Source organism: Meleagris gallopavo, chromosome 1 (genome assembly GCF_905368555.1).
Source record: "Meleagris gallopavo chromosome 1, MGAL_WU_HG_1.1, whole genome shotgun sequence".
NCBI lineage: Eukaryota > Metazoa > Chordata > Aves > Galliformes > Phasianidae > Meleagris > Meleagris gallopavo.
In genome coordinates this window covers 165,912,707-165,938,750 of record NC_139404.1, presented here as the reverse complement: position 1 = coordinate 165,938,750, position 26,044 = coordinate 165,912,707, and the positions used below count along the sequence as shown (strand labels likewise).

At 41.7% G+C, this 26,044-nt stretch overlaps 1 protein-coding gene across 1 annotated transcript; it reads left to right on the top strand.

The window, feature by feature from the left end:
- The first annotated feature begins 150 nt into the window (after nt 1–150).
- On the top strand, nt 151–21,332 carry RUBCNL (rubicon like autophagy enhancer). The gene is made up of 15 exons (XM_085215836.1): nt 151–382; nt 2,880–2,988; nt 5,115–5,786; nt 10,545–10,624; nt 13,187–13,394; nt 14,048–14,152; nt 14,908–14,950; nt 15,339–15,471; nt 15,731–15,873; nt 16,502–16,566; nt 17,692–17,930; nt 18,676–18,737; nt 19,971–20,124; nt 20,244–20,334; nt 20,813–21,332. Exons 1-15 carry the CDS (start codon nt 314–316, stop codon nt 20,923–20,925), a joined length of 2,286 nt encoding a protein of 761 aa, XP_085071962.1. The 5' UTR covers nt 151–313; the 3' UTR covers nt 20,926–21,332.
- The last annotated feature ends 4,712 nt before the right edge of the window (nt 21,333–26,044 follow it).

The following is a 26,044-nucleotide window of genomic DNA, read 5'->3' as shown; positions in this document are numbered from 1 at the left end:
AAAAAAAAAAAAAAAAAACAACCCGAAGGCAATAAGATTTGTTTTATTTTTCCCTATTTTTCCACAGGTTTTTTTCCCTTCGTTCTCAGCACCCCGCCGGGCAGGGAGGCGGGCATTCCGCCTTGTAGCACCGCCCCCCTCTCCCGCGTCCCTCCTCGTCTTCTGAAGGCCGGGAAGCGGCAGCGGGAGTGCGGGTTGCCCCGGCGGGCTGAGCTGCCCGGAGCTGCAGCGGCAGGTGGGGAGAGGGGTCTGGAGGGGACTCTGGGGGCCGCCCGACCTCAACGCCCCGTTGCTTCCAGGTACGAGGACAACGATGAACGTGTCCCCGTCATGTCTGTCCATGCAGTGGCTGGGAGCCTTCAGGCAGCGCGGCTCCGAAAAGGTGAGGAGGAGAGGCTGCGAGATAGAGCGTTTCAGATGGGGTTTCATCCCCAGCGTGGCTTTCGACTGGGCTAAATACCGAGGTTTTAAAAGCAGAGCTGAATTTTAACGCGTTCCCGATATTGAGGAGGTGGGAGGAAAGGCTCGACTGCTTTATGTTATGGAGAATGTGGTTTACTACATGCAGCTCTGTTGGCTTGTTTTCTTCTGAGTGTTCCTTAATTACTTGTTGCTGTTTGGTAGTTCAGTACTGAAAGAGCTTTTTCTGTGGCATAGCTGAGGTCGCAGCATCTTGGGAGAAAATGGCAATCTTTTATCGGTATTCTCAGAACACTGGTTGCTTGTGATGTGAACTAAGAGATGGGAGGGCTTCGTTTTGGTTTTTAAAGATAAAATCTTGAAACTCGGCAGTTCATGCCTGCCTGTAATATCCGTGTGTTCAGCCTGTTGTCACAAAACTAGTTAGCTGCTGGCTTTACAATCTGACCAGGTGAAAAAGTGTGATTTATTTTTTAAAAATTATATTTAATTTTTTTTTTAATGAGTTCCTGTAAGAACCATACAATGGCTTGGGTTGGAAAGGACCTCAAGGATCATCAAGTTCTAACCTCCCTGTCACAGGCAGGACTGCCAGCTGCTAGACTAAGTACTAAATCAGGCTGCCTAGGGCCCCATCCAGCCTGGCCTTAAATAGCTCCAAGGATGGGGCATCCACAGCATCTCTGGGCAGGCTGTTCCAGCACCTCACCATTCTCTCAGTAAAAAACTTCCCCCTGACATCTAATCTAAATTTCCCTTCCTTTAGCTTAAAACCATTCCCCCTTGTCCTGTTGCTATCTACCCATGTAAAAAGTTGATTTCCCTCATGTTGATTAAACTCCCTTTAAATATTGGAAGGCAATATTGGAAGAATTTTAGATATTTTATCAAGTGTTATCAGTAATATATATGTATAAAGTCTGCTTGCACAGTGTTTTGTCTCTTTTAGAGAGAAAAAATAAAGGCCCAATCAGATACCAAACAGAATATTTTTCTAAGTGCTGACACTGAATATTTGCAATTCAGCATGCTTGCTCTGAAGCGTTATTCTTCTGTTGAAAGGGAAATGCTTTGCGGTTTGTAGTTTGGAAACTTCTGCTTTCCATGAGTCTGAGGGTATCTGGGCTAAATCTGACATCTAGATCACCTCACTCTCCCACAACACCATGGAAAGGGAAACGTGGGCTGGCAGAGGGCAGCTATCCTTCTTGTTCCTTTCTCTTTGTATGGGATCACAGTGATCCCGTATGAGGTCCTTTAGACTCTTCTGCATGGAGACATCTAACTGTGAGACAGTATGCCCTTCAGAACCAGGCATCCTCAGGGTCGGATTGGGTCAGAATGGGACCCTGGGCAGCTTGATCTAGTGGGTGGTTGCCCTGCCCACAGCAGGGGACTGGAACTGGATGGGCTTTAAGGTCCCTTCCAACCTTAGCCATTCTATGAAGGAATGAGAGGTTAATGCATGACCCTTACAAGGAATTTGCAGTTTTAAGCAGGAGACCTGTTGCTTTGAGGTTCAGCTGTACCTTGCTTCCTTATGGAAGTATTTTAGCGTATCTTACTTCCCTCAGTACCTGTGCTAAACTGCTCGCCCTGATTCAGCTCGTGCTGGTTTGTCAGTATGATTAAATCTGAGGATTGAAATGGAAATTGGAAATGTCATGACCACACAAAGCGAAGTGCTTATCTGCCGTAAATCTGCTCAATCTGTTTGAATGTGTTCAAAATTTTTTGCCAGCTTAAACTGGCCGGCGGTATGCCGGGTCAAGTATTATCCTGTTGTGTCATTTGCTTTGTGCAACCACCTTGCTGACGTCAACTCCGTACAGTAACGTTATAACAAATTAGGCCGCCATGGGTGTGTGACCGTATTTGATGTCGGTTGATAATGCTGGGTGATCAGGCAGCCTGGAGGTCAGGGCTTTGTATACGGGCCTTTCCTTCCAGCTATTCACTGCAGCTCCTTCAATTCCAGGTAGTGGTAATCTCTTCCAAGAAAAAAAAGTAGAAATAAAACAGGCGAGAGAAAAAGGAAGTCTTTCTCTTTAGAGACTTGGTCTTATTTTTCTATCTTGTTATTTTGTAATTATTTAGAACTCTAGGTTTCACAGAATCACAGAATGGCCCAGGTTGGAAGAGAACTCAAGGATCACAAATCTCCAATCCCCCCCCCGAGCAGAGCCACCAACCTCCACATTCAGTACTAGATCAGGCTGTCCAGGGCCCCATCCAACCCGGCCTTCAGGCTCGAGCACTGAAAATCACCTGCCTTGTGAACTAATGTGCATAACACAGAGTTGAGATGCCAGTAGTCTTTGTGCAGAGCACGCACTTGGTAAGACTGCCAGACAAGCAGCGGCCTTAGCACAGCTCTTTGTCCCCTGGTGGTGAGGCTGAGGTGTCACTACCGATTACTGCTGTCCTATAACCAAATTTTCTGTGTGTTTTTGTCCTAGTTAAGTGATGAAAGCCTAAAGGTGGATTTTACAGAGTCGGCGTTTTCTTCAAATCTCTCAGTGAGGATTAGCTGTCTTGCTCCAACACCTCAAATTTCAGTTCTCTCAGGTATGCTAATTCATTCCAAGATACCTCCTAGGGAACTTCACTGGTATTTGTAGTGCTGGAAAAAGCTGTTGATCTTGGTGTGAGCTAAACAACTACAGTCTTGTTGGAGAAAGGACACTGCTAATTGACTTTTAACATGGGACAAACACATCAAAGTGTGTTGTACAGTTTGGAAGGAATCATTTCTTAGGTTTTTGTATTACCATAACTACTCACATGACTATCAGTTACGAAATTGAGATTTTTTTAATTGGAACCAAACTACTTCTAGAAGTAACTTAAGATGTGGTGCTGGTGTTTTCTGGTCTGTTTTTTTTTTTTTTTTTTTTTGCTCCAGGCTTGACAGTGCAGAAACCTGTATTACATTTTAAAAATCTACTTTTACTTGCATCACCTAAGAACAGGTGTTTATCAGATAAAGTCAGCGCAGTAGTACGATTTCTGCTCTGTGATGCTGGGGAGTGAATAGGAAGACTGTCAGGATGGCCTTTGTAGTAGGAGAGCAGAGCAGAATTGGAGACAGTGTAGATAGACTTAGTGTTGTGTCTTGCACAGAAAATAAGTTTTCAGCTCAGGTTACAGTATTCCTGTACAATTGAAACCCCTGATAGTTATCAAAATTATACTCTTTTTCCTTAAAAGATCAAAATATACTTGTTTAAAAATCAGCTAGGTTTCATTTTCCCATTCCTGCACTTAAACTATACCATGGCTGGCTGCGTTGTCAAGGTGCTTCTAGCACAGTCTACTTTGTAAAAATAGCAGCAAAACAGCATTTTTTTATTGACTGCATTTACAAGAGCTTTGTTCCTAGTGGCTGATCTCAACCAATATTAAAGCATGGCTTCACAAGGACAACTTTGCAGGAGCTCCCATAGCGCAGCTTGAACATGGTGTTCCTAACAGTTAATTTTTTTCAGTTTCTTTCTTGAGGAGGGGTTGCTGTTTATGGACTTGCTTTTCCAGACTGCATGTTTTGTTTTGGATCCCTTCATTACTAAACTTTCTTATCTAAGGAGCAGTTTGAGCACACGCTGGTTTCCAGGGGAGTTATTCATGGGGAGGTTTGTTGTTTTCCGTTGAGATACGCCCAAGGAGAACAACGTCTGGGCAAAGTCTGAAGTTCTGCAAGCTTTACTGCTTTTTTTCACTAGTGGGGTTTGACATTCCTTGTGGTCCTAACTAACAACTCTTTGCCCTGGAAATGAATCCCTTTGATTGTACCTATTCTTAGAATTTTACAACAGCCTTATCTTCCCCGAGGGAGACAGTTGCTAGCTTTGTTGTGGTGTGGTTGATAGTTTCTTCTGAAGAACATAGTCTTTGTGTCTAATCTCTCCATTCTGAGATGATGGCAGTTCCTATGGAGCTTTTTGTGGAAGGTGTAGGATTCAGGTTCAGTTTAGATATTCTTGAATATCTACTGATAGCAGCTCACCGTCTTACATCACACTTCTGTTGTCACTCAACACAGCTTTCCAATTTTCTTATGATCTCCACTTTTGCAGTAGATCACGTATGGCCATTGCACACATAGGCATTCTAATGAGCTCACTATGACAGAACTGATTTCCTGTAAATGTTGCCACTTTTGCATAATGGACTGAAGGTTACTTCATCCTTTTTGATGGAGGGGTGTCTGACTACACTGAAACATGCGAGCACGTGACCTTTTGTTACTAGCTGTGCGTGTCTTTTTCTTGTCATTGTACTGATCCTGCACGTGTCTTGCTGTAATGTGACTTTCTGTTTACTGGCAGTAGAACCAAACCATGAAAACAGTCTGTAGCAGGGCTGTAAGTTACCTAGCTGTACCTCATCAAAGCTTGCAGAGCTAGGATGTTTCTGAGCATGCTGACAATTGGCCACCATTAAAGTCTTAACTGATGTTTGGGTAGAAGAAGCATTCTTTACTGTTGATTTATGACTTGGCCTTATCAATGATAGAATTGCTTCCTGATTGCATAAAGCAAAATCCTTCTTGAAGCGGGACGTGGTGGTGTGTGTATTCAGTTCTTCCCTTTCTTTTCACTCATGCTGAAAATAACGTGCATTTTATTCACGTTGTAAATTAACTTCTTTTTATTATCACCCCCTAACTATCTTTCTCTTCTTTGTTTAAACAGATGAATACTCCAGGCCAGCTGTAATTGGACATGCTGGAAGTTTGGCATCATACCCAGATAGCGCTAAAGCTATCAAAGACATTTTGGTGTCTGTTCTAAGTGCATCTGGTCTGAAGCCCTCCCTGCTGTCAGAGCACGCCAGCATGCAGGGAGCTGAGCACCCTGACAGCGACCTGGAGCGATGGGAGGAAAGCAGCGACGGGGAGAACGATGACGACACTGACAGTGATTCTGCACATCAGAGCACTGCCTGCACACAAACAGACGTTAGGTTTACACGGCACGGAGCCTGCTGGGACAATACAAACTGTGATTCCTCTAGACCTGCCCTGGATACTTTCTTTCATCCATGTTATTCTGACAAGGATCCTGCTACTTCCTCCCTGAATGGTTTCACTCTGTCAGAGATATCCCCTCTGAAGCGAGACTGCTTTACACAAGTGACGTTAACGGGAGGCACTGTCACTTCAGCTGTTGTGCATCCTGAAAAAGAATGCCAGAATATTTTCCCTGAACAAGACTTGGCTTTAACAAGGCTTCCTCCGGATTCAACTGTTAGTAAGCCAACAGATCTATTTAAATACCCTGCTGCTTCAGAGCCTGCAAAAGTCAGCAATGCTGACAGCAGTTCTCCCAGTACATCTTCCCAGTTGGAGCCATTCAATCAAACAGGTAACTTTACATTTCATAGGTCCCTTATTGTTCTGAGATCTCTGTGCTCGAAATGGAAAGACGATGTAAATATATGCAGCTCTGAAAGTAAATGGACTGTACAAGAAAGACAGGGAGCTGTTGGAGAGGGTCCAGAGGAGAGCCACGAAGGTGATCAGGGGACTGGAACACCTCCCTTATGAAGACAGGTTGAGGGAGCTGGGCGTGTTCAGCCTGGAGAAAAGAAGGCTGCGGGGTGACCTCATTGCAGCCTTTCAGTACCTAAAGGGAGCCTACAAACAGGAGGAGAACCAACTCTTTGAAAGGGTAGATAACAGCAGGACGAGAGGAAATGGTTTTAAGTCGAGGGAGGAAAGACTTAGGTTGGATGTCAAGAGGAAGTTCTGTACTGTGAGAGTGGTGAGGTGCTGGAACAGGCTGCCCAAAGAGGTTGTGGATGCCCCATCCCTGGAGGTGTTCAAGGCCAGGTTGGATGGGGCCCTGGGCAGCCTGGTCTAGTATTAAATGGGGAGGTTGGTGACCCTGCATGTGGCAGGGGGGTTGGAGCTTCATGATCCTTGAGGTCCCTTCCAACCCTGACCATTCTGTGATTCTGTAAATGAAACTGAAATCGGCCGTGCTTACGGTGAACGCTAATGTTGTCATTCAAAATAGGGGGGGAGGAAAGAAAGAGGAAGCTTCAAAATGAAGGAGGCAGTGAAACAAGAGGCATTCTGGCTTGCACTGCTGCCTGTTGACACAGAAATGCTTCTTTGGTATGCAGTCTCCAGTATCACTGATCTGTGATCAATATAGAACATCCCATGGGGGAGGCTTCCAATTGCTTCATTATGTCTTTACAGCTGCTGTTCTTCTGAAAGCAGATAGCATAGATCTTAGTGTGGACAGCCTCCGTGGTACATCTCCCTGTGTTTGACATGAACTAGAAGACAGGCAGTCCTTCCATTCTGATTTTACTTATTTTATTTTTTTGAAGGGAAGGAATTAATGTCTAGTGGTTGGTGACCCTGCACACACAGCAGGGGGGTTGAAACTCGATGCTCGTTGTGGTCCTTTTCAACCCCGGCCATTCTGTGATTCTGTGAACATCCATTTTTGGTTTGACTATGGGACTTGTACAGAAGCTGGACTATTTTCTCTCCTCTTCCCTTTCTCAATTGCACCAGCTGTCTCAAAACCTCTCCAGACCCAGATCAGATTCTCTCTACTCCTTACCAGTTTCAGTCCATATGGATGTCTGTTCTGCAGACTGATGGCTGCTAATGAATTGTGTTGGGCCTCTTTCTGTTCCTGCAGTGGCATGGAACTCAACCTTACTAGATGCTGAATCCCAGAAGGATGATGCAACTGAAACCTGGTTATTTTTCTTTTTGTCTGCTGGAAAGAGGAGAAATGGGAAGGAATAGTCAGCCTACCTTTGTGTTCAATTACAAAGCAAAGGCCTGGAGGTGACTCTCTGTTAAGCTTTGTTTCCAAGGTCTGATGCTTCCTAGCTGTTTGCTGAAGGCACCTCTCAGAACTTGAGCTGGCAGTGACACCTCAAATTCCCCTCTGCAGGAATGGGAGCCTTTAATAGTCAGAGCTTTGCCATCTGACACAAGATGTTGTCAACAGTTAGGATGGCGGAGATGCTGGTTGTTTGCTTCCGTTGGGTATTTTGTTTGCTGACCCAGACACGAAGTGTTTGAAGCATGTCAGGTAGAAGCAGGGAGAAGGAAACCACACCCCGTGCTTGGAGCTGGGTTCAGCCAGTCATGCTGGTTTCAGGAACTCAGTCTGGGAAACAGCCAAAGCTCCAAATGTCATCAGGGACCACAGGGCACGTGTATGAGAGTCAGTTGCGTGTGACTCAGGTTTTTGGCACAGGTGGGACGTGTCACAGGTTTCTGTTGGGTCTGTCATGCTCCTGCTTCTCTGCAGAGGGAATATAGGAACACAGCAGCCAGGTGGCTGAAGAAGTGTGACATTAGTTTTACTAACATATAATCCGCAATGCTTGCAGGTTCTGCATCAGTCCTAGGCTTCTGTTCAGTACAGATTTCATCTTTCATTGTTGCTTCTGGCTTGTTTAAATCTCTTCTGGGTTTTCCAGAATGGGGATGTAGAGATTGTGAAGTGTGATGTGGCTTTATTTATTTATTTTTTTTCCCCTGTGATACTCAGGACAATGAGGACAGGAAAAAGAATGGCAAACTGAAAAAGAAGAAATGCTTAACTTGAGGGCAGGAATTTCACAAAAGGCACCTGCAGTTGGCCCTTCTTTTTGATTGTTGTTTCGAAGGTGGTAGATTCTCACTTTTGTTTCTTATTGGAGAACAGGTGGGGGATACTCAAGAAAATGATTTAATTCAGAATAAATAATTTTTTTTTTTTTAGTGGGAAAGGCAGCTCCTTCTGCTGATCTTGTGAGATTGCTGCTAAGACTTGTCCCATTTTCACACTTTTAAGGGCTGTTATGCAGTGGCCACATGCGACCTTCTGGAATGGCTTTGTGGTGCTAATGGAGAGTGTGTGACAGATTTGTTGAGGCTGCTGTGTCACAGGCATTTCAGGAGACTTGTTCATGCATATAACCATTGGGTATGGCAGGGTCATTTCCTTCTGTGGCTGTAAGCACTCCTTCCACAACCTTAGCAGCCTCCAGGCATTGGATGATGCTCAGGGACAGAAGGCAACCACGTTACTTTGAATCAGACCCAAAGTGAATCCTGATGCTGGATGCCCTGGACTCCTTCCCTGTAGCCCGTGCTGCTGAAATGCAGAGCTGGCATTTGTCTGGGAAGGAGCTTTGCCTTGCACGATTCCTGTGCTGCTCCATTGGTTGTTTCATGAGTCCAGAGGTCTGCTGCAATTCTCTATGACATCCTCCATTTGGCACGCAGCTTCTGGAAAGAGAATAAAACTTTTCACAGTAGTAATTGTTCAGCTAAGTGTCATAGTACAACTTGATTCAGTGTTGGTTGTGGCTTTGGGCAGCCTGGTCTGGTGGTTGGCAACCCTGCACATAGCAGGGGGGTTGAAACGAGATGATCATCGTGGTCATTTCAAGTCAGGCCATTCTTTGATTCTATGAAAACCTGTCTGTAGTGATGTATTCTGTGTTTAAAGTGCTTTTACAAAATATGCATTCCTTAATATGGGTCTTTATCCAGTTTTCTGCCTGCTTTTACACTTATCATCCCAACTACGTTGCCTCAGCATGGACATGGCATCCTCCTCTATAGAAAAATGAGGGAAGCAGAGTAATTTCTACTGGTAAATTTCCTGAGCAAAACATAAATCTCACTATGCCTCCTGTTGAGATTCCCCATTCTTTTAGATTTTTGTCTTCTCTGGAACCTTTTTTTGTCTGCTTTTTAAAATCTTGTTGAAAATTCATTCCCACAATTTCTTCATTTCTCTGAAGCAGAAAAGAAACCCACCCTTTTAAACTCTTAATTTTACCCTTGCTAACATTCCTGGGCAGCTTTAGTAACATGTGACATGCTGGAACTCTTCCATGGTTTTGGAGAGACCCGTACGTTCCCTTTTTTTCCCCCTATATCTGTATGGCATCAGTCATCATGCAGTACAGAACTGCATTTTCATGCAAAACAGAAGTAAGTTGTATTTTAGATTGTGAAACCAGAATCGTTTTTCTGCTTTCCACTCTTAAAAGGTGGAAGAGGGGTGAATAAGGTAAGCAAGAGAGAAAGCTCCATTAGATTCCACAATTATACGTAAATCGTAAGTAAAGATAAATAATATTTTTTCTGTTTCCTTATTTCTGCTTGTTTTTAATTAGGAGAATGTTTCTTATAGTAACTGATAAGAACATTTTAACAAGGATTTTATCAAGCTGTAGGGTCTTTAGCCCCCAGATACTTCTTTTTCATAAATACGAACCATGGAATAGGTATGGCAATAGCCTAATTAGGTGTTGAGTTTGCTTCAGTGATTAAAATTGTAATGAGGAATCAGATCATCAGCTCCTCCATTATTTTCTTTTGTACCTCCTTAGTGCATATAGCTTCAGGAAATAAGTATAATGTTCATCACCATTTTAGCAAGTTTCTTATGCCATCTGTGAGTGATTTTTGAATATAAAACATTGAGGTATGATTTGACACCCTCACTGGTTTGGGGAAGAAGATTGTGACTACATTCATCTATACATAAAGCAGTCCTTGTTACATTGTAAGTCTGCAGATAAACATATGCTTACTTTTAGTGAATGGTGGAAAGTTCTTAATGGTAAGAGATCAGGTTTTTTTCATAGAATCACAGAATGGCCTGGGTTGAAAAGGACCACAATGATCATCTGGTTTCAACCCCCCTGCTATGTGCAGGGTCACCAACCACCAGACCAGGCTGCCCAGAGCCACATCCAGCCTGGCCTTGAATGCCTCCAGGGATGGGGCATCCACAGCCTCCTTGGGCAACCTGTTCCAGTGCGTCACCACCCTCTGCGTGGAAAAACTTTCTCCTAACATCTAACCTGAACCTCCTCTGTCTCAATTTAAAACCATTTCCCCTTGTCCTATCACTATCCACCCTTGTAAAACAGCCATTCCCTCTCCTGTTTTATATGCTCCATTCAAGTACTCAAGGGAGCATGTCCTTCAAGAAAGAATATGGTAACACAAAGACAGAATTTCTCTCAAACTGCTGTAGTTGCACAAGACCAGCAGTGATTGAATGAGTCCTGTAAATCTGGACAAAGATTCATCAGATATTGGTGACATATTATTACTAATAAAGTTCTTGTTATACCCGCAGGTTCCCTTTTGAACATAAGTGCTGTACCCTTGAATCGTACATTGCAAGACATCTTTGTGCTTCCAGAAGATGTGGAGAAGGTGAGAACAGCAAAAGTATATTCTAACAATGATATTTTCCGTTTTTATAGGGATGAAACCACATGACATAAAGCATTTCTCAGTAACTGCTGTCAGTGGCTGTTACCTCTGTTGGGAACGTACTGTCTGGTTGACTTTAGTTATCAGAAAGTTCTTTTTTTTCCTAATCTTTACAAATTCTGTGTTTTCTTCTTTCCCATTGTGAGTCAACCTACAGACCTAAAAGGCCCGTATCTTCATTTAGTTTATCATAATTAATTTTTTTTCCGTTATCTTAAGATAATAGACATATTTTAGAACTTTTTGTTCCATCATTTTCACAGAATCACAGAAGGATTGAGATTGGAAGTGGCCTCTGGAGGTCATCTGCACTGACCTACCTGCTTAGGAAAGGCCAAGAAATAATAAATCATAGTCATTGAGGTTGGAAAAGACCTCTAAGATCATCCAGTCCAACCATCCACCTAACACCAATATGTTTTCCCAATGAAATTCCACAAGGTCGAAGTTGATTTACTCTTCTGTAACTTTAGAGTAACTATATTAGAGCATGTCACAGTGAATTTTTTGGAGCCACATGCGTATGGGTGGGATTTACCCATGGTTTTACTGTCAGGAGGTGGGAAGAGCCTGTTTTCTCTGTCTTTCCTTATGAAGAGCATGAGTGATTGCTGTAAAAGAATAATAAAATGAGTAACGTGCACTGTAACTGCAACATCTGCAGTAGTTTAAGCTTGGCAGCCCAATTGAACCTATAAACAAAGAGAAAGATGACAAGATAGTGCTGTAGCACTTAACTCTGTGTGGTAAATAAGTTCCTGATCTTTTCCAAAAATTGGAAATGGGAAACATTGGAAAAGAAAGGATAACGTGTACAATTAACTGTAGTGTAATTCTAGTTGTAGCCTAGAAAAGTTGGTTTTCCTGGGCAATAGAGGTGTGTTTAATCCCATGTCCTGAGCCCAAGAAATAATCTTTGTGTGCAGCATGGGTTTTACTGGAGTGGTAAATTCTGCATTTGATTTGAAGCTCTCAGAGTCCCTAGGGTACGTTTAAAGGAGAGAAGGTAAAAGGAAAAAAAAAACAAACAAATGAAAAATAGGTTTGTAACCTAGCTTTACACGTTGCTTTTTGCAAAAGGTACTTCAGAAAGGAGGTGGAATATTTCTCCACCTGCAGTGTGGGTACCAACGCCAAAATAATTTGCTCTGTCACCAGGAGACAAAGGAGCAGATTTAAAAACCCACCAAGGTACACAGAGTGTCAGCAAGTCTGAGTGTTGTAGTTCTGTGCCAGGAGGGATGTGGGCCAGATGATGTAGGGAGACATCCCACTGTGATGTGAGTGGGAGGGAAGAGAAATGAGAAGGTGTCACAGCTGAGCTCCTTCCCAAGTTGACAGACCCTAGCAGCAGGCAGAGCTGAAAGCTGATAGTCCTGCTGTGTATAGGAGCACCAGAGTCTATATTGCTTCACAATTGCTCTCAGATAAACTCCTAACTGCTTCTGTCAGCAGGACGTGCTGGTATGCTGTGCTCTTCCAATAGCCTGGGGTTAACCAATGTGTGCAGCAGCTTTTGGATCTTTGGAGCAGCCTCTTTTCCTCCTAAAAGGAAAAAGTGCATTCATTGCCATTTCCTTTGTTAATGGCATGTCCTGAGATTCGCTGAAAGTTGACTCTGGAGAACTAAGCAAGCGATATTAATCAGCGCTAGGTGAAAGATAGAAGTTTCTTTAAACATCTACAGAGACTTCTGAGATTAACGTGGACAATAAGAAAGAATTTGGCTCTGGACAACATGAATGCAATGGAGAGGTCTGCTGTGCTCTGTAAGATTTAGGCTATTTTTAAGTGCCAGTGCCTTTCTTCATGCTTGTAGGATTTGTCATGAATACTGACTCAAGTGGTACAATTCCCTGATCTTAAGTCACTCCAAGAAAACTTGAATTATTCTGCACTCAGAATCTCTCCCTTTAGGTACTACCATGGGAACTGAGAGGTTTGATTTTTGAACAGTGCAAGTACACACAGTAGAGGGGAGAGAGGGAGGGTATGCTGAGCTTCCATACCACCCATCAGATCTGGGAACCTGCAGTCTGTTTTATAGCCTATCCCTTCTGGCCTCATCCATGTTAGCATGCATGCAAAACTGCTTGTACTCAACTGGCAGTGGTACCATGACTTGAAATTAAATCCTGTTAAATACACTGCATGGATTAACGTTTGTATATTAAAAAATGCAGTGTAACTAGAAGCCCAAAAATGCGTACGTATTTATCAGTTAGGCATGTAATCAAGTTTCTTTTTATCTAAAGATGGGCAAGATAAAAGTAAATTGTGTATTTTAATCAAGGCTGAGACAGTTATCTGGGCAGTTGCCTTTTGAGTATTGTCTCCAAATTGCCCTTGGGGTGGTTTTTTTGTGTGTGAATGAAAGGTGAAATAGCTGTACATTTTCATTTCTTGAATAGGAAAAGCATGTGGAAAATGACACATTTAATGTCCCCTAAAGTGAATATTGAATATACAGCACACTAATGAGTGTTCCTATCTTGTGTCCAGGAGAATGCCCACTTCTTCGTTGCGGATATGATTATAGCATCCCTGGAAAAGATGAAATGTAATATCCTAAGCCAGCAAGCAGAGTCTTGGGGTATGGATGAAACGAGCGGGTCAGATGGCAGCTATCACACTGATTCAGAGTTATCTTCTTATCCTGGAGAAAAGAAGTCTGATTCTTCTGTTGCCTCCACAGACAGCGGTTATGAAGGCAAGTTACTTCATCTATAACGCAACCTTTTCTGACAGCCATTCTGACACAAGTGTATTCTTGTGCAAGAAAATACCAAATGAACTTGGGCATTGCTTGCAACCACATCCCCTTGTCAGCTTTTTTGAGTCACTCAATACTTAAAAAAAATCCTCATTTGCAGGATTTGAAGGATAGCTATTTCCTTCTGTGCTGAATTCTGCAGTTTGCAGATGAGGCCACGCAATTGATTTGAGTGAAATTGCCCTGAGTATTCATGTATGTTTAGTTTGAGGCAAGTTAATAAGTGTTCCTGGCACTGTAATGCTCATGTCAGCACATGCATTTTTAAGTAGATGTAAATCTCTTGAGTAATACAAGACTTAGAGGTGTAACTTAAGTCTAAATGACAGCTTCTTGGGAAAATGAATGGTGTGCACTTGAAGAGGCTGCTGTTAAAACTTTTATTTTAGTTTCAAGAAGCTTCTCCCTAAGAAACCAGGAAACATACTATGTGACAAGCTCCCAAGAATCCACTCCATGCGTCTAGAAGTTGTTCTGCAAATAGAGGCTGTGTGCTAAAGTTTAGGGAAGCAAAGAAAAGCAATGTGTGTAATTGCAGCTATTCTGTAGATGCTGGATAACTTTATTGGTGCCTTCTTTGTTCTGGGCAGGCTGTGCCCTGCTGATGGGCAGCTCCTCAGTACATCTACCTCTGCATCATGAAGCTACTGGACTTCCTTGCCATAGTGACTCAGAGGATGAATATGTCATTATTGGTAAGACTTTAATTGCAAAAACAGCTTTATTGTTCAGCTGAGTATGTTACATCACTTGGAAAATTTATTGACTTATTAAGTGCAGAGATTGAATGGCAAAATGGAAAGAGCTGTGTAGGTGTGAGTGTTGGTAGAAAACATGCAGAAACCCCTGAGTGGTGCAGGATTTCCTTTCTATAAATGAAATGTCTTTGTTGGTCTGAAGGATTACAGCTATGCTTAAAGCAAATTAATTTGGGTGAGCAAATATGAAATGTGATGTAGCAGCATTGTTTGGGAGAATTTAGGACAGTATGTTATCAGTTTAACTAGAAAATGATTAGGTTTTAGGCTGCTCTACCTCTGATCTTGGACTAGAGCAGACTGTCACTATGCCTTTAGTTGTCAGTGTTCTGTTCTTCGTCAGAGAACCCAATATTTCTCTGCTTACCTTCTGGTTTTTACATATACAGAAATATGAACCCTTACAAGCGGCCTGGGCAATGTTTAACCTCTATCTTATTTTCTCCTGTTAACAGATTATTATTATTATTTTTATTTATGTCATAGCTCTGCAGAAGATCAGGCTCCTCATGCCTTTTTTACAATCTTAGGTTATTTCCCACATCTAACAAGGCTGTTGTAAAGATGAATGTATAGATGAATGTATTTGAGACTAACACCTGTATTAAAACAGAAGATGGATATAAAACAGTGCTGAGTAGCAGATGCTTTGTTTCATGGATAATTTGATAATGTTTTTTCCTTTACCACAGAACTTGAACACCTTGAAAATCTGTCTGTGACCTCAAATGAAAGGTAATGCTTTATATTTCAGTGTAATAGCCCTTGCCACTTAAGCCCAGTGCAGTGGAACTACCTTTTCTGCTGGGCCTGGTGACTCTTCAGGATGGGTTGGGGAAAGGTGTGGGAGTGGAAAGTTTGGTGCTCACCAAGGAAGAGGAAGGAATGCTGCTTGACAGCAATGTTTTTTGTGGTACTTGGCTTCATAGAGCATTCATCAGGTCCTGGAGTCTTGCTGGAGGGTGGTGTCTGTGGCTCTTCGAGGACCTGGGTGTATCAAAGCAAGGGAATAGGAATGAAGGGATGGGAGACAGCTCTTCAGGGATGCAGAAGAGGCAGTGGAGTCATGCAGCAGTGTCATGCTGCCATTTTTCACTGTCTTTATTTATTGCTTAACTTTCAGATCGTCTTTTGAACCAGGCAGCAATTCTGCTGAAGCAACAGCTCAGGAATTGTGCAGAGCTTTCAGAAAACACTGGTTGCAAACAGAATCTGCAGTGCAACTGTCTGGGTGCCCGAGCTCATCTAAACAGAAGGTGAGTCTGAGCTGAGAACAGCGGTTTCTTTGTTCTGTTCCCTAAGTAATTATCTCACTGCAGTTCTCTCCCTGTTATGGTCAGTGGGAAGCCCTTCTCTTGGGACTGATGTGAAGGAATTTAAGTGTGGGGATTGCATGCAGGTCAAAACCAAAGTTTAAAATCCTGCAGTATAAAGGGAGAAGACTTCTATCATTTAACACATGTCTGGGTATGAACATATGGCTGCTCATCTTCATGAGTTTGTTTTACCCAATAGTCTGTGAAAGAAGAGATTCCAAGAGAGCTTGAGTCCAGTTTGAATCTGGCTGAAGAAATAAAGCTGCTGTCCAAATTAAGAGGATCTTCTGGCTGGTCCCCACCAAGATCTCAGATTATATTTAGCATTCACCCTTCAGTCAAGTAAGTCTAATTAAGTGAGTACTATCAGTATAGCAACGGAGACTTGTTTAAAACGTGCTGAAGTTAACAGAAGGAGCCTGGGTGATTTAATAGAAGTTAAGATTAGAGCTATTGCATGGCATAGCTTTCAGCAGTGTCCATCAACAGCTTTGGAAAGCAGATGGCATATGTTTCTCCTCCGTTGGCACACATTGATTAACGCTGTGTATGCACTTTTACATGAAGGATATGGAGCACAGTCCTGTGGGGAGGGACTAAGGGATTGAGGTGATTCAGTCTGGAGAAGAGGAGGCTTAAAGGGGACCTAATTGTTCCCAACAACTCCTTGGAAAGGAGATTATGGTGAGGTAGGGTTCAGCCTCTGTTCCCAGGTAACAGCGGTAGGATGAGAGGTGATGGCCTCAAGTTGTACTGGGGGGGCATTCAGGTTGGGTATTAGGAAGAATTTCTTCTCAGAAAGAGTGGTGAGGCTTTGGCACAGGTTGCCCAGAGAGGTGGTTAAGTCTCTGTCCCTGGAGGTGCTCAGAGAAGGATTAACTGTCCAGGAAAACTGTCTTGCAGGTTGGGGAAAATGATAATAAAACTGCATTTCATAGTGGAAGGTGTAACCAATTATCTCTGTATGCAGGAGAGATGCAGTGGTTGCTGCCCAAAACTTTACATGTGTTGGTTGTGGAACTCCAATAGAAAGCAGTAAGTATTATCAAAAGATAAAAGAAAAAAATATATTTGTAAGTGATAATCAAGCTATAATAGTTATATAGCACAGTTGTAAAATCTGTCTGAGCTAGAAGGAAAATCTCACTGCTGGCTGTGCCTACAGTAAAAGGGGCAGTATAGCCCATTACCACTGCTCAGAATTTCTTATTGTGGACAGAATACAGTACTTGGTAGTTGAAGTCCTTGTGAGACACAGTTAAAATTAGTGACAGTCAACAACAAAACAGGAAAAGCTACAAACAATTAAGCCTTTAGGCTGGAAAATACAATTTTCTACAATTTAGAGTTTACAATTGAAAGAGTTTCTTTCAATAATTCTCTCTTTTCAACTTAAACATTTCTAGAAGTTTCTAAAAGCAAGCTGATAAAACGTGTAGCTTTGTTCTTTTGGGCATGTTCTTTTAATCTTGATCACAAAATCCTACTTGTCTGAGGAGTATTTGTGGTACTTTGTGAGAACTGCTTGACAACATGGTGATTTTCAGGTCTGGTAACCAGGCCTTATGTAAGAAATCTTTGAAATGGCTTTCAGAACCACTTGGAAGGGTCTGGGTTGACAAAGAGCAGCATCTGTAATTGCCTGTAAAGTATGAAGAATCTGTGATGGCACACAAACTTGAGCAAGTATGAGATGCTGAGAGAGAGCTAGGAAACAAACAAACAAACAAAGGCTTTAAGTTAAAAAAAAAAAAAAAAAAAAAGCTATTACAGAAATGTAACACCAAGATCAGTATGTTTTTCTGCTCAGTGGAAGTATTTTGCTGCTTTTTTTGTTTGTTTGTTTTGAATTTGTGTTTTTTGGTGGTGTTTGTGTTCTGTTGGGTAAAGTAACAGTGGAGTCTCTAACACTTCATGGCAGTGAATACAAGAAGTTCTGTTTGATAGATGTTGAAATGAGGAAAACCTTTCTTCTAATGCAAAACACGAACCATGTGAATTACCACAATAACAATTCCTCCATTTTGAGAATAAATAAATACAAGGAAATTCCTTGACCTTCACTCCATTAGATATGAGCTATTTAGACAAAATAGGCATACAGACCAAAGGCACGTCCCCTAAATATTCACATTGTCATTGCTATCTATTTTCCTGCAGAATATATCAGGAGACTCCGCTACTGTGACTACCTGGGGAAATACTTTTGTGACTGTTGCCACAGTTATGCTCAGTCTGCAATTCCTGCTCGAATACTCATGAAGTGGGACTTCAAGAAATATTACGTATGCAACTTTTCCAAACATCTCCTGGACAGCATCTGGCAGCAACCGATTTTCAATGTGTCATCTATCAACAAAGCCCTCTATACAAAATCTAAGGAAATGGACAGAGTGAGGGTAAGTGGCATGGATTTTCTTTTGTTTTTGAAGTTGTGGATCTGAGACTTTTTGGGAAGAGCACTTCAGAGCTGGTTGTCCTTTGCTGTATGTGGGGGAAGGAGGCTGAGTTGTCTTTTCTGCACTAACACTTGTCTCATCTCCACTTCTGGGACTTGTCCTCTCTCCCCACAGATAATGAGGGAGCAGGGAGAAGTCTCCAATCTATGCCAGAAGTTTCATTTCTCCCCATCTTTGGGAGGCATTTCCTTAATTGATTTCAGTTCACTGAATAGCTGGGCTTCTGCAGTAAATATTTACTTCTGCTTGGCAATTGGCTGTTGGACAGCTCCGGAAGTTTTGAATGACTCCTTAATTTTATGAACCATTAGAAAAACACCCTTGACTCATCTGAAGGTTCTACTTCCTACAAGGAGGGCTGCTCTGCAGAAATTCCAAGCTGCCTTCTTGTCTGAAGAGACTGATACTTGTTATTAGATGGGTTTGGATCTTGCACCTTGGTGAGCTGATGTGGAGCGGTTGGCAGTACCAAGAATTGTTTCTCTTGTCAGTGAATAAAAGTAGTCTCAGCATTCCTTGTCCCTTCATGCATTAGAAAATTCACTCGTTAAATTTTGTGCTGAGTGTGAAATTCCTTCTTTCCATTTACGAATGATATACTGATGAGTTCCTGACTGTTTTTTCTGACTTATAAGTAATACTCTTTCATTTACAAATTGTTTTGTTTCTTCTTTTCATCTCTTAGGAGGCACAAGAACAGCTTTTTCATTTAAAGAAGCTTTTGAAAACCTGCAGGTTTGGTGAAAGGTACAGGCCATGATCATGCATGAAAAATAGCTTATAAAACATACATACATATGGTACTCGGAGAGTCATCTTCTCTAGAGACATTTGAATGCAATTTTCAATGAGCTAATCTGATAATCAGAGAAAAATCTGATAACAGAACTTCCTTTCCTCTGTTGCACTGCAAATGTTGAGTGAAAAGTAGCTTTTAAATGGTAGCTTTCTGTTTCTCAGAAATCCTGAGACATTTAGCTGTGCAAGTTGAATGATTTTTGCTAGGTGTGCATTTTTGATCCTGCTTTGTATGTCTTTGCTTGTCACTAGCTCCTAAAAGGCCAGATATTATCTTCCTTTCTGAGATTGTTTGTCATACTGAAAAACCAACAAGCAAACAAACAAAATCAGTACATGCTCAAAGATTCCTTCTAGAAATTTGTCATATGCTCAGTTCAGTTTGTTGTATCCAAACATTAAAATGAAAGTAGTAATCTAATGTGAGAAATGCTGGAATATGAGAAGGCATAAAGCTCAGCTTGCTTACTGCTGCAACTCAGGGCATAAACAGTGGTTAGACACGTGAATGATGAAATCACCACAGAATTGCTGACATCTTTAAAAACAGCCATGAGCAAAATAAGCTTTAAAACTTTTGTTTTGTTATCACTTCAACATGGATTTTTTAAGAAAAATCATCAGTTACATGTTGTTCATCAAAATGAAATAGATATTTTAATGTCTTTCTTCTGCACAACTTTGTGATTATGGAAATAAGCATTAAGATCTTCACTGCACCTTCTGTATTGGTCATATGTGGGACATTTTAAAAGTAATAGTTGAATTTTCAGTGTTCATGTTCCTAGCACTAGTGTAGATCACCTGATAGTGATCTGTGCTGTATAAAAACCCTCATTAGCAAAAAAAAGTAAATAAGCCAGGTTTATTGCAGTATGCTTTGGGATTTTATGTGCTGAAGGAAAACAGATCCCTTTATACATTATTGGAAGATTTCTGGGATAACTGCATATTGCAGTGTGCCTAAGGAATGCACACAAAATAGACATTTTATTCTAAATCCTAAACCCTCAATTTTTTGTTAATATGACCTAGGATTAGAAGAGGAGGAGTTAGTATTTAGCAGGAATCTGCTTTGTGTGATCCCTGAGTGACTGGAGAAGTGAAAGAGGCTTATTTTAAAAATATACTTGGAAAGACATCTTTTATAACTCAATGTGGATTTTTTGATTTTCTTTGCAGTGTACTGAAAGAATTTGAACGGGTCCCCAGCCATCTGACAGAGGAGCTGCATCTCTTCTCATTGGATGATCTGGTGAAGATCAAACGAGGGCAGTTACTGCCCCTTCTTAAAGAAATTTTGAAGAGCTCCACCTCTCATGTTGATGGCTGTGAGGTAAGAGTTGGTACTCTTGGGTCCTTGGTGTGAGGAATAGCCCTGTTGACATTCCCAAGTATTTGTTTTTTCTTGGATTAAACTTAAAAAGTAAACTAACTTTCTTTCCACTTTTGTAGCTCTGTCAAGCAAAGGGATTTATCTGTGAATTCTGTCAGAGTGCTGATCTGCTCTTTGCATATCAGATTTCCAAATGCAAAAGGTGCACAGGTACGTTCCAAAGCAAACACTTTTCCTCCTTCCTTGTGTAAAGCTGTTCCAACTGCTATTGTAGGAAAAGACTGAGAACTTGTGTGTATATTTGCAAACTGTGGATAGTGTGCATGTTTGAGAACCAGCCTGTGGTGGCTGTCTTGCACCAGTAAATTCAAATTCAGAGAGTAAAAACTGGGACTTGCCTGATCATAACTACAGCTGCAGGGGGAGGTTGGATCAGTGCTGTCCTGCTGCTATATCACATTTCACCAACATTCACTGTAAATCCTGGGAATCTTACCAAAAACAGTTCGTCGTAGTTGTTACAGTGGTTATTGTTGCCCTGGTTTTATGCTGCTTCTGTTTACTTTCACACTTGGGTGAACTAGGCAGAACATTCTTAAAGGAATGTAGCTACTAATTCTTTTTTTTTTTTTTTTTTTTAATTTTTTTTTTATTTCCTGAATGTTAAACTGTTTGTGTTTATAAACAGAATGCAAAGCGTGCTTTCACAAGGCCTGTTTCAAGGCTGGAGGCTGCCCCAAGTGTCTGCGGATCGCAGCTCGGAGGACACTTTCAGAAACTCCATCACAGGTCCCTCTGTGAAACTGGATTCCTCTGATGATTGCTCAAAGCCAAGTCTTCAGGTGCACGACTAAGAATTGAATAATGTTGTTTTAGACATTGCTATTTTTAATGCATGTTTCCTTTAGGGGAAAAAAAGAAAGGAAAAAAAAAAAAAGAAAAAAAGGCCTTTAATATCATCATCCTTGAAAACTCTCCCTAAAGGAGTTTCATCTTTACTGGTGACAGAAAGACTGGATGTTAATTCTGGGAGCAGCATTTTGTTGCTGTTTTTTTCTTATATGTAAGATTTTTAATATTGTATTTTTTCCATGTAAAAATGATTCTTCTCTGTAATTATGCAAATAATGTATAGATAGTAAACAAGTCTTGGAAATCCCTACCTGTGTCAGATTTTGGAAATAGAAAAAGTGGTAAAATATGAAGTCGTTTGCTTGTATGATTTTACAATATAAAAAGCTTGTCTGCAAGGTTTATGTAGAAGCTGATCTGAAGTTCTCTTCTGGCAAACACTTGATGTGAACTGTGGATTGTAAGTTTGTCTTTTAAACTGACTTACAGCAGCTTATGGTGGGTTTACATCTGCTGGCTGCCAGCACCCACCCAACTGCTCTGTCACTCCCTCTTCTCAACAAAACAGAAAGAGGAAGTAGGATGGAAAAGCTCGTGGGCCAAGTTAAAGACACACAGATCCTTTAACAATGTCATGGTCAAAACAGACTGAGCTTGGATAAAATCAATTTTATTTATTGCCAATTAAAAATTGAGTAGGAGGATGAGAGGCAAAGATGGCAATACCAACGTCTCCCCTTACCCTCATTTTTCCCAGGCTTAACATTACTCTTCATTCCAAATTCTTCTCACTTTTTCCTCTCATCCTAAGCAGTGCAGGGAAATAGGGGTGCTGGTCATGCCCTAACAGCAGAAAACCACTGCTCCTTCTCACACTTTCTCCTTCCATGGGATACATTTTTTCACAAACTGCTGCAACAGTGGGGCTTTCTCACAGACTGCAGTTTTTCGGGATAAGCCTGTGTCTGCTTGCCTCACCATAGGCCATACCCACTGTCTCCACCACAGTCCTGCTCAGAGAAGCCTCAGATCCTGCAAGCATATACTTAAAGCTGTGCTCTCTCCACCAGGATGCTCTTAATATTTTGAATTTGTCATTTTCATTTCTCCCTGCCTTCTGGCTCCAGTATTTTGTAAGGAAAAGGACAGCTGTCTGTAACCAGGCTCTTTTTAAGTCCACCTCCATGCTAAAACTCAAAGTATGCAGAAGTAGTGATCTTGCCAACTCTTTCACTGAGCTATTTTTTCTGTGGCCAAAAACAGATTAACTACTTACTGCTCAAGCAAGATTATCATCTCTTACTCAAGATCACTAAAGGGATATTGACGTAGAGTAAAATGTGATGAGAAGAAGCCTGCTTATATAGCTGACTGTATTAAATGAGACTTTACTCTTGCATAACATTAAAGTTGGGTGCACAACTAACTGAATCACATGAAAGGCCTCGCTGTAGGGATTTTCTTACAAAGGAGCTCACTTGAATAATCCTTCCGTGGGTTAACCTGTGGGGTAACTTAATACATCTTTTTCATTATTCACATATTTTGAAGAGCTAATCTGGTTTCTGGCTGTGCTTTTCACAAATGCTTGAGATACACAGATGTACACAGTGGGAGAGGTGCCAGAGGGTGAGTTTCACATTTTACATCGACTCAGTTGAGTCCAAGTTAAGTCCAGGTCTCCATAGAGCATGTGCAGCTTATCCTGACTAATCATAGCTAAGTATCACAATGTGAACTCAGCATTTCCTCGTCAGTTGAATATAGTTAATTACAAGAGAGTATCCTTGATGAATTTGAGTAGTTAGAGGAAAGACCAAAAAGAATCATTACTGCTGTAGGTCAAGTAAAACTAGTAAAAACATTCAACTGGTGACAATAAAGCATGAAGGACTGCTGGTCGCACGGTGGAAGCAATAACAGGCCATTTGCTATTTTGGGGGAGTGGACTGAGGAGGGTCAAGACAGGAATATGCTGAGACCATAGTTTTGTTTCTGTAGTGCGAAGAAAAGCATGGGTGACCAAAGCCTGTACCAATGATGTGTTCTTAGCGCCACTGAGGTGAGTTGCTTCTTGTCAGCCACCACCCTGGGATAGCACAAAACAATGAAATCAAAACTTTCACACAACAGGAGCACTGCTGAGGATTCTACTGGCTATATGCTCTTGGAGACACGAGACAGACAAACCTTTTCCTAGTAGCTGCCTGTCTCACTCTGCTAACAGAATTCAAGACAAGACAGTTTAATTACTAATTTCCATAGGAACAGGTTTTCAAAGGGTACAAACAACTCACTCTTGCTGCTAACAGTTTTTACCTGATTTTGTAGCAATTTTGTTTATGCTGTTACATGATTTTATTTAGTTTCAGTTCTAAGTGGTCCAGAGGTCAAAGTGCTTTGCTAAGACTTTGTACAATGCTTTGCAGCCAGGATCTTTCATGATACATCATATATCTGTTACTGTCAATAATAGAATAATATTAATTGCTTAGTGTGGTATGGACTCTCATACGTAGGTCTTGCTGTAAGCAAATGCGTTGACTAATTAAGGGGCTTTATAGAGCTGTATAATATAATTCCAAGGATGCTTGTCACACCCATTCACTTTAAGAGAAGAAAATATCTATGTGTTTTATTAGAGATAAAATCTACATTTGTTGGCTTGGCCATAATTATGCCACATTGGCCAGTGCAGATATCCATGTCGCAGTGCCCAGAACCACTGCTTAATTTGCGTGTTACAAACTTACTAGAATCATAGAATCATAGAATGGCCTGGGTTGGAAGGGGCCTCAAAGATCATCTATTTCCAACCTCCTGCTATGGGCAGGGTTGCCAACCACTAAACTCGGCGTTAGATCAGGTTGCCCAGGGCTCCATCCTACCTGGCCTTGAACACCTCCATGGATGAGGACTGCCAGAATCCAACAAGCACTGGCATCTCAGCATTTTTTCTTCCTCCCACAGTGCAGATTTCCCCTTAACCTATCACTTTTATTATTATTTGCAATCAAACCAAACCCAGTGCTGGCCTAGTAACAACTGGGACTGACCAGCTGGGGGAATGCAGGGCTAAATATATTCCCTGAGCATGCTGAAGACATGGGAAGAAACAGCAAAGCACCAGCTACCTGAAAAGCCAGCTCATTTATACAGAAGAATCAGAAAGAAGTTCAAGAAATAATCCAGCTATTTCTGGTAATCAAGAGCCAGCTTCTCTACAGTAGTGTTTGTGGATCTTAAGGTGAATATATCTATGAAAATACCATGGGGTACCTATGTAGGTGTGGGCAGAGATGCTCTGATGGTATGAGCGGAACACCATATAGGGAAATCTGACACAAGGAAGCAGCAACAGTTGGACACCAAAGCAACCTGAGTGTCCATGGCAGGGATTTGTGTGATGGTGCTGCTCACTCTGTGGACCTGGAGTGGGCATCCACTTCCCCGTGCAAATGCACAAGGAGTCAGACATCAACAGCCTGGATCCAGTAAAAAAACAGGTGATGAAATCAGGTTTAAGATGGAACTGAGTCAAAAATGGCAATTTACAGAGGCCTAAATTCCCATGGTTCTTTACAGTAAGGTGCTTTCCATTGCCTAGAGATCTTCTCATATCCAGAGCTGTCCTCATCTGAGCAGCTCAGCACTAGTTTCCTGCCTAGATCTCTTTTATTCATTTACTAAACCATTTTCTACCTCATTACAGCCCAGAAGAATTTCCTTGAGGTTTGGTCATTAATTAGGATAATATAATATAATATGAATGTACTTTGTGGAGGGACTGGTTTCTATATGTGAGAATGCTATTCCACAACCTAAGAAAAAGGAGGCAAATTCATTGCATTGGTGTCAGTCAGAAGAAGAAAAAGGAAGAAAGAAGAAGGAAGTGGAAGATAGGAGAAAGAAAAACAAAAAAGTAAGAAGTAAGGAGAAGGAGAAGGAGAAGAAAAAAAAGACATAAAGCAGAAAGAAGGTGATGGTGTGGTCAGTTCAAAGCAAGCCAGTAACTATGAAGCAGCTGAGAAATGCTGCTCTTGTGTGTTAAGGAACATGGTGTGGGAAAGGAGAATTTATTTGCCTCACCGGTAACTGGAAGATGTTTTCCTGTGCTCTCATCTCAGTCCAATGGTTTCTGTAAATCAAGTTCCCTCTTTCCATTTTCTCAGAAGGTGAAACTAGATCAAAGCTGGAATGGTTTCATTGGCACAGAGTACGTTTCCAGGCTTCCTACACGTTTCATGGATGAGACAAAAGAGTACAAGCAGTATTTTTGTGCTAAGTCAGCAGAGGATATGTTTATGCTTCTTGTGTAGCAGAGAATTTCCTAATCTAACTCAGACCCAAGTAACATCTGGTTGTAATAGCAATGACAGGATAAGCTGCTCAGCACAGTGCTGACAGAGCCAGACTGTTTCCGAACTGGGAATGCAATCCACATGCGTCTGCATCAGCCTAGACAAAAGTGTGGGGGTGTACGACTGAAGCAGAGCCCAATGGCTGCTTAGAAGCACACAAAAGATTGAGCAGTGTCTGAAGTAAGAAAATCTGAAGAGATGAGTAGCTTGAGAAAAGTGTTAGCATTCTTTTGCAGAGCAGAATGGAAGCAAAGTGGAGCTGAGTCTAAAGCAGCCCCAGCAAATGCTGGTTCAGCTGGAAGCACATCCAATATGTAGGCCAGCATCCTGAGCTGAGGCACATCATTCTCTCTGACTTTTGGAGTCACAAGAGGGATGGAGGCAGATTTTCTCAAGAAGGATGAAGAAGGGTGAAGAGGCCCTGTCTATTCCCTTTAGTAAAGAGAAATTTGGTTCTGCTGTGTTTCATCAGTTTTAGCCAAGATGTTAGCAGCTTCACTCATCAACCACCTCTCACAGAGTACGCTTAGAATGAGTGATCTGCATGTCCAGGGCCACACTATAATGCCTTTAAAGATGCCTAGCACTCCCCATGTTATGTAGCACTGTGTTTATTGCTGCAGAGCTCTTTTAGTCAGTTCCATTAGTCAGACTGGTTTTGTTCCTGAGCTGGAGAGGCCAGAGCCCTTGCCAGATTGATGGGAAAG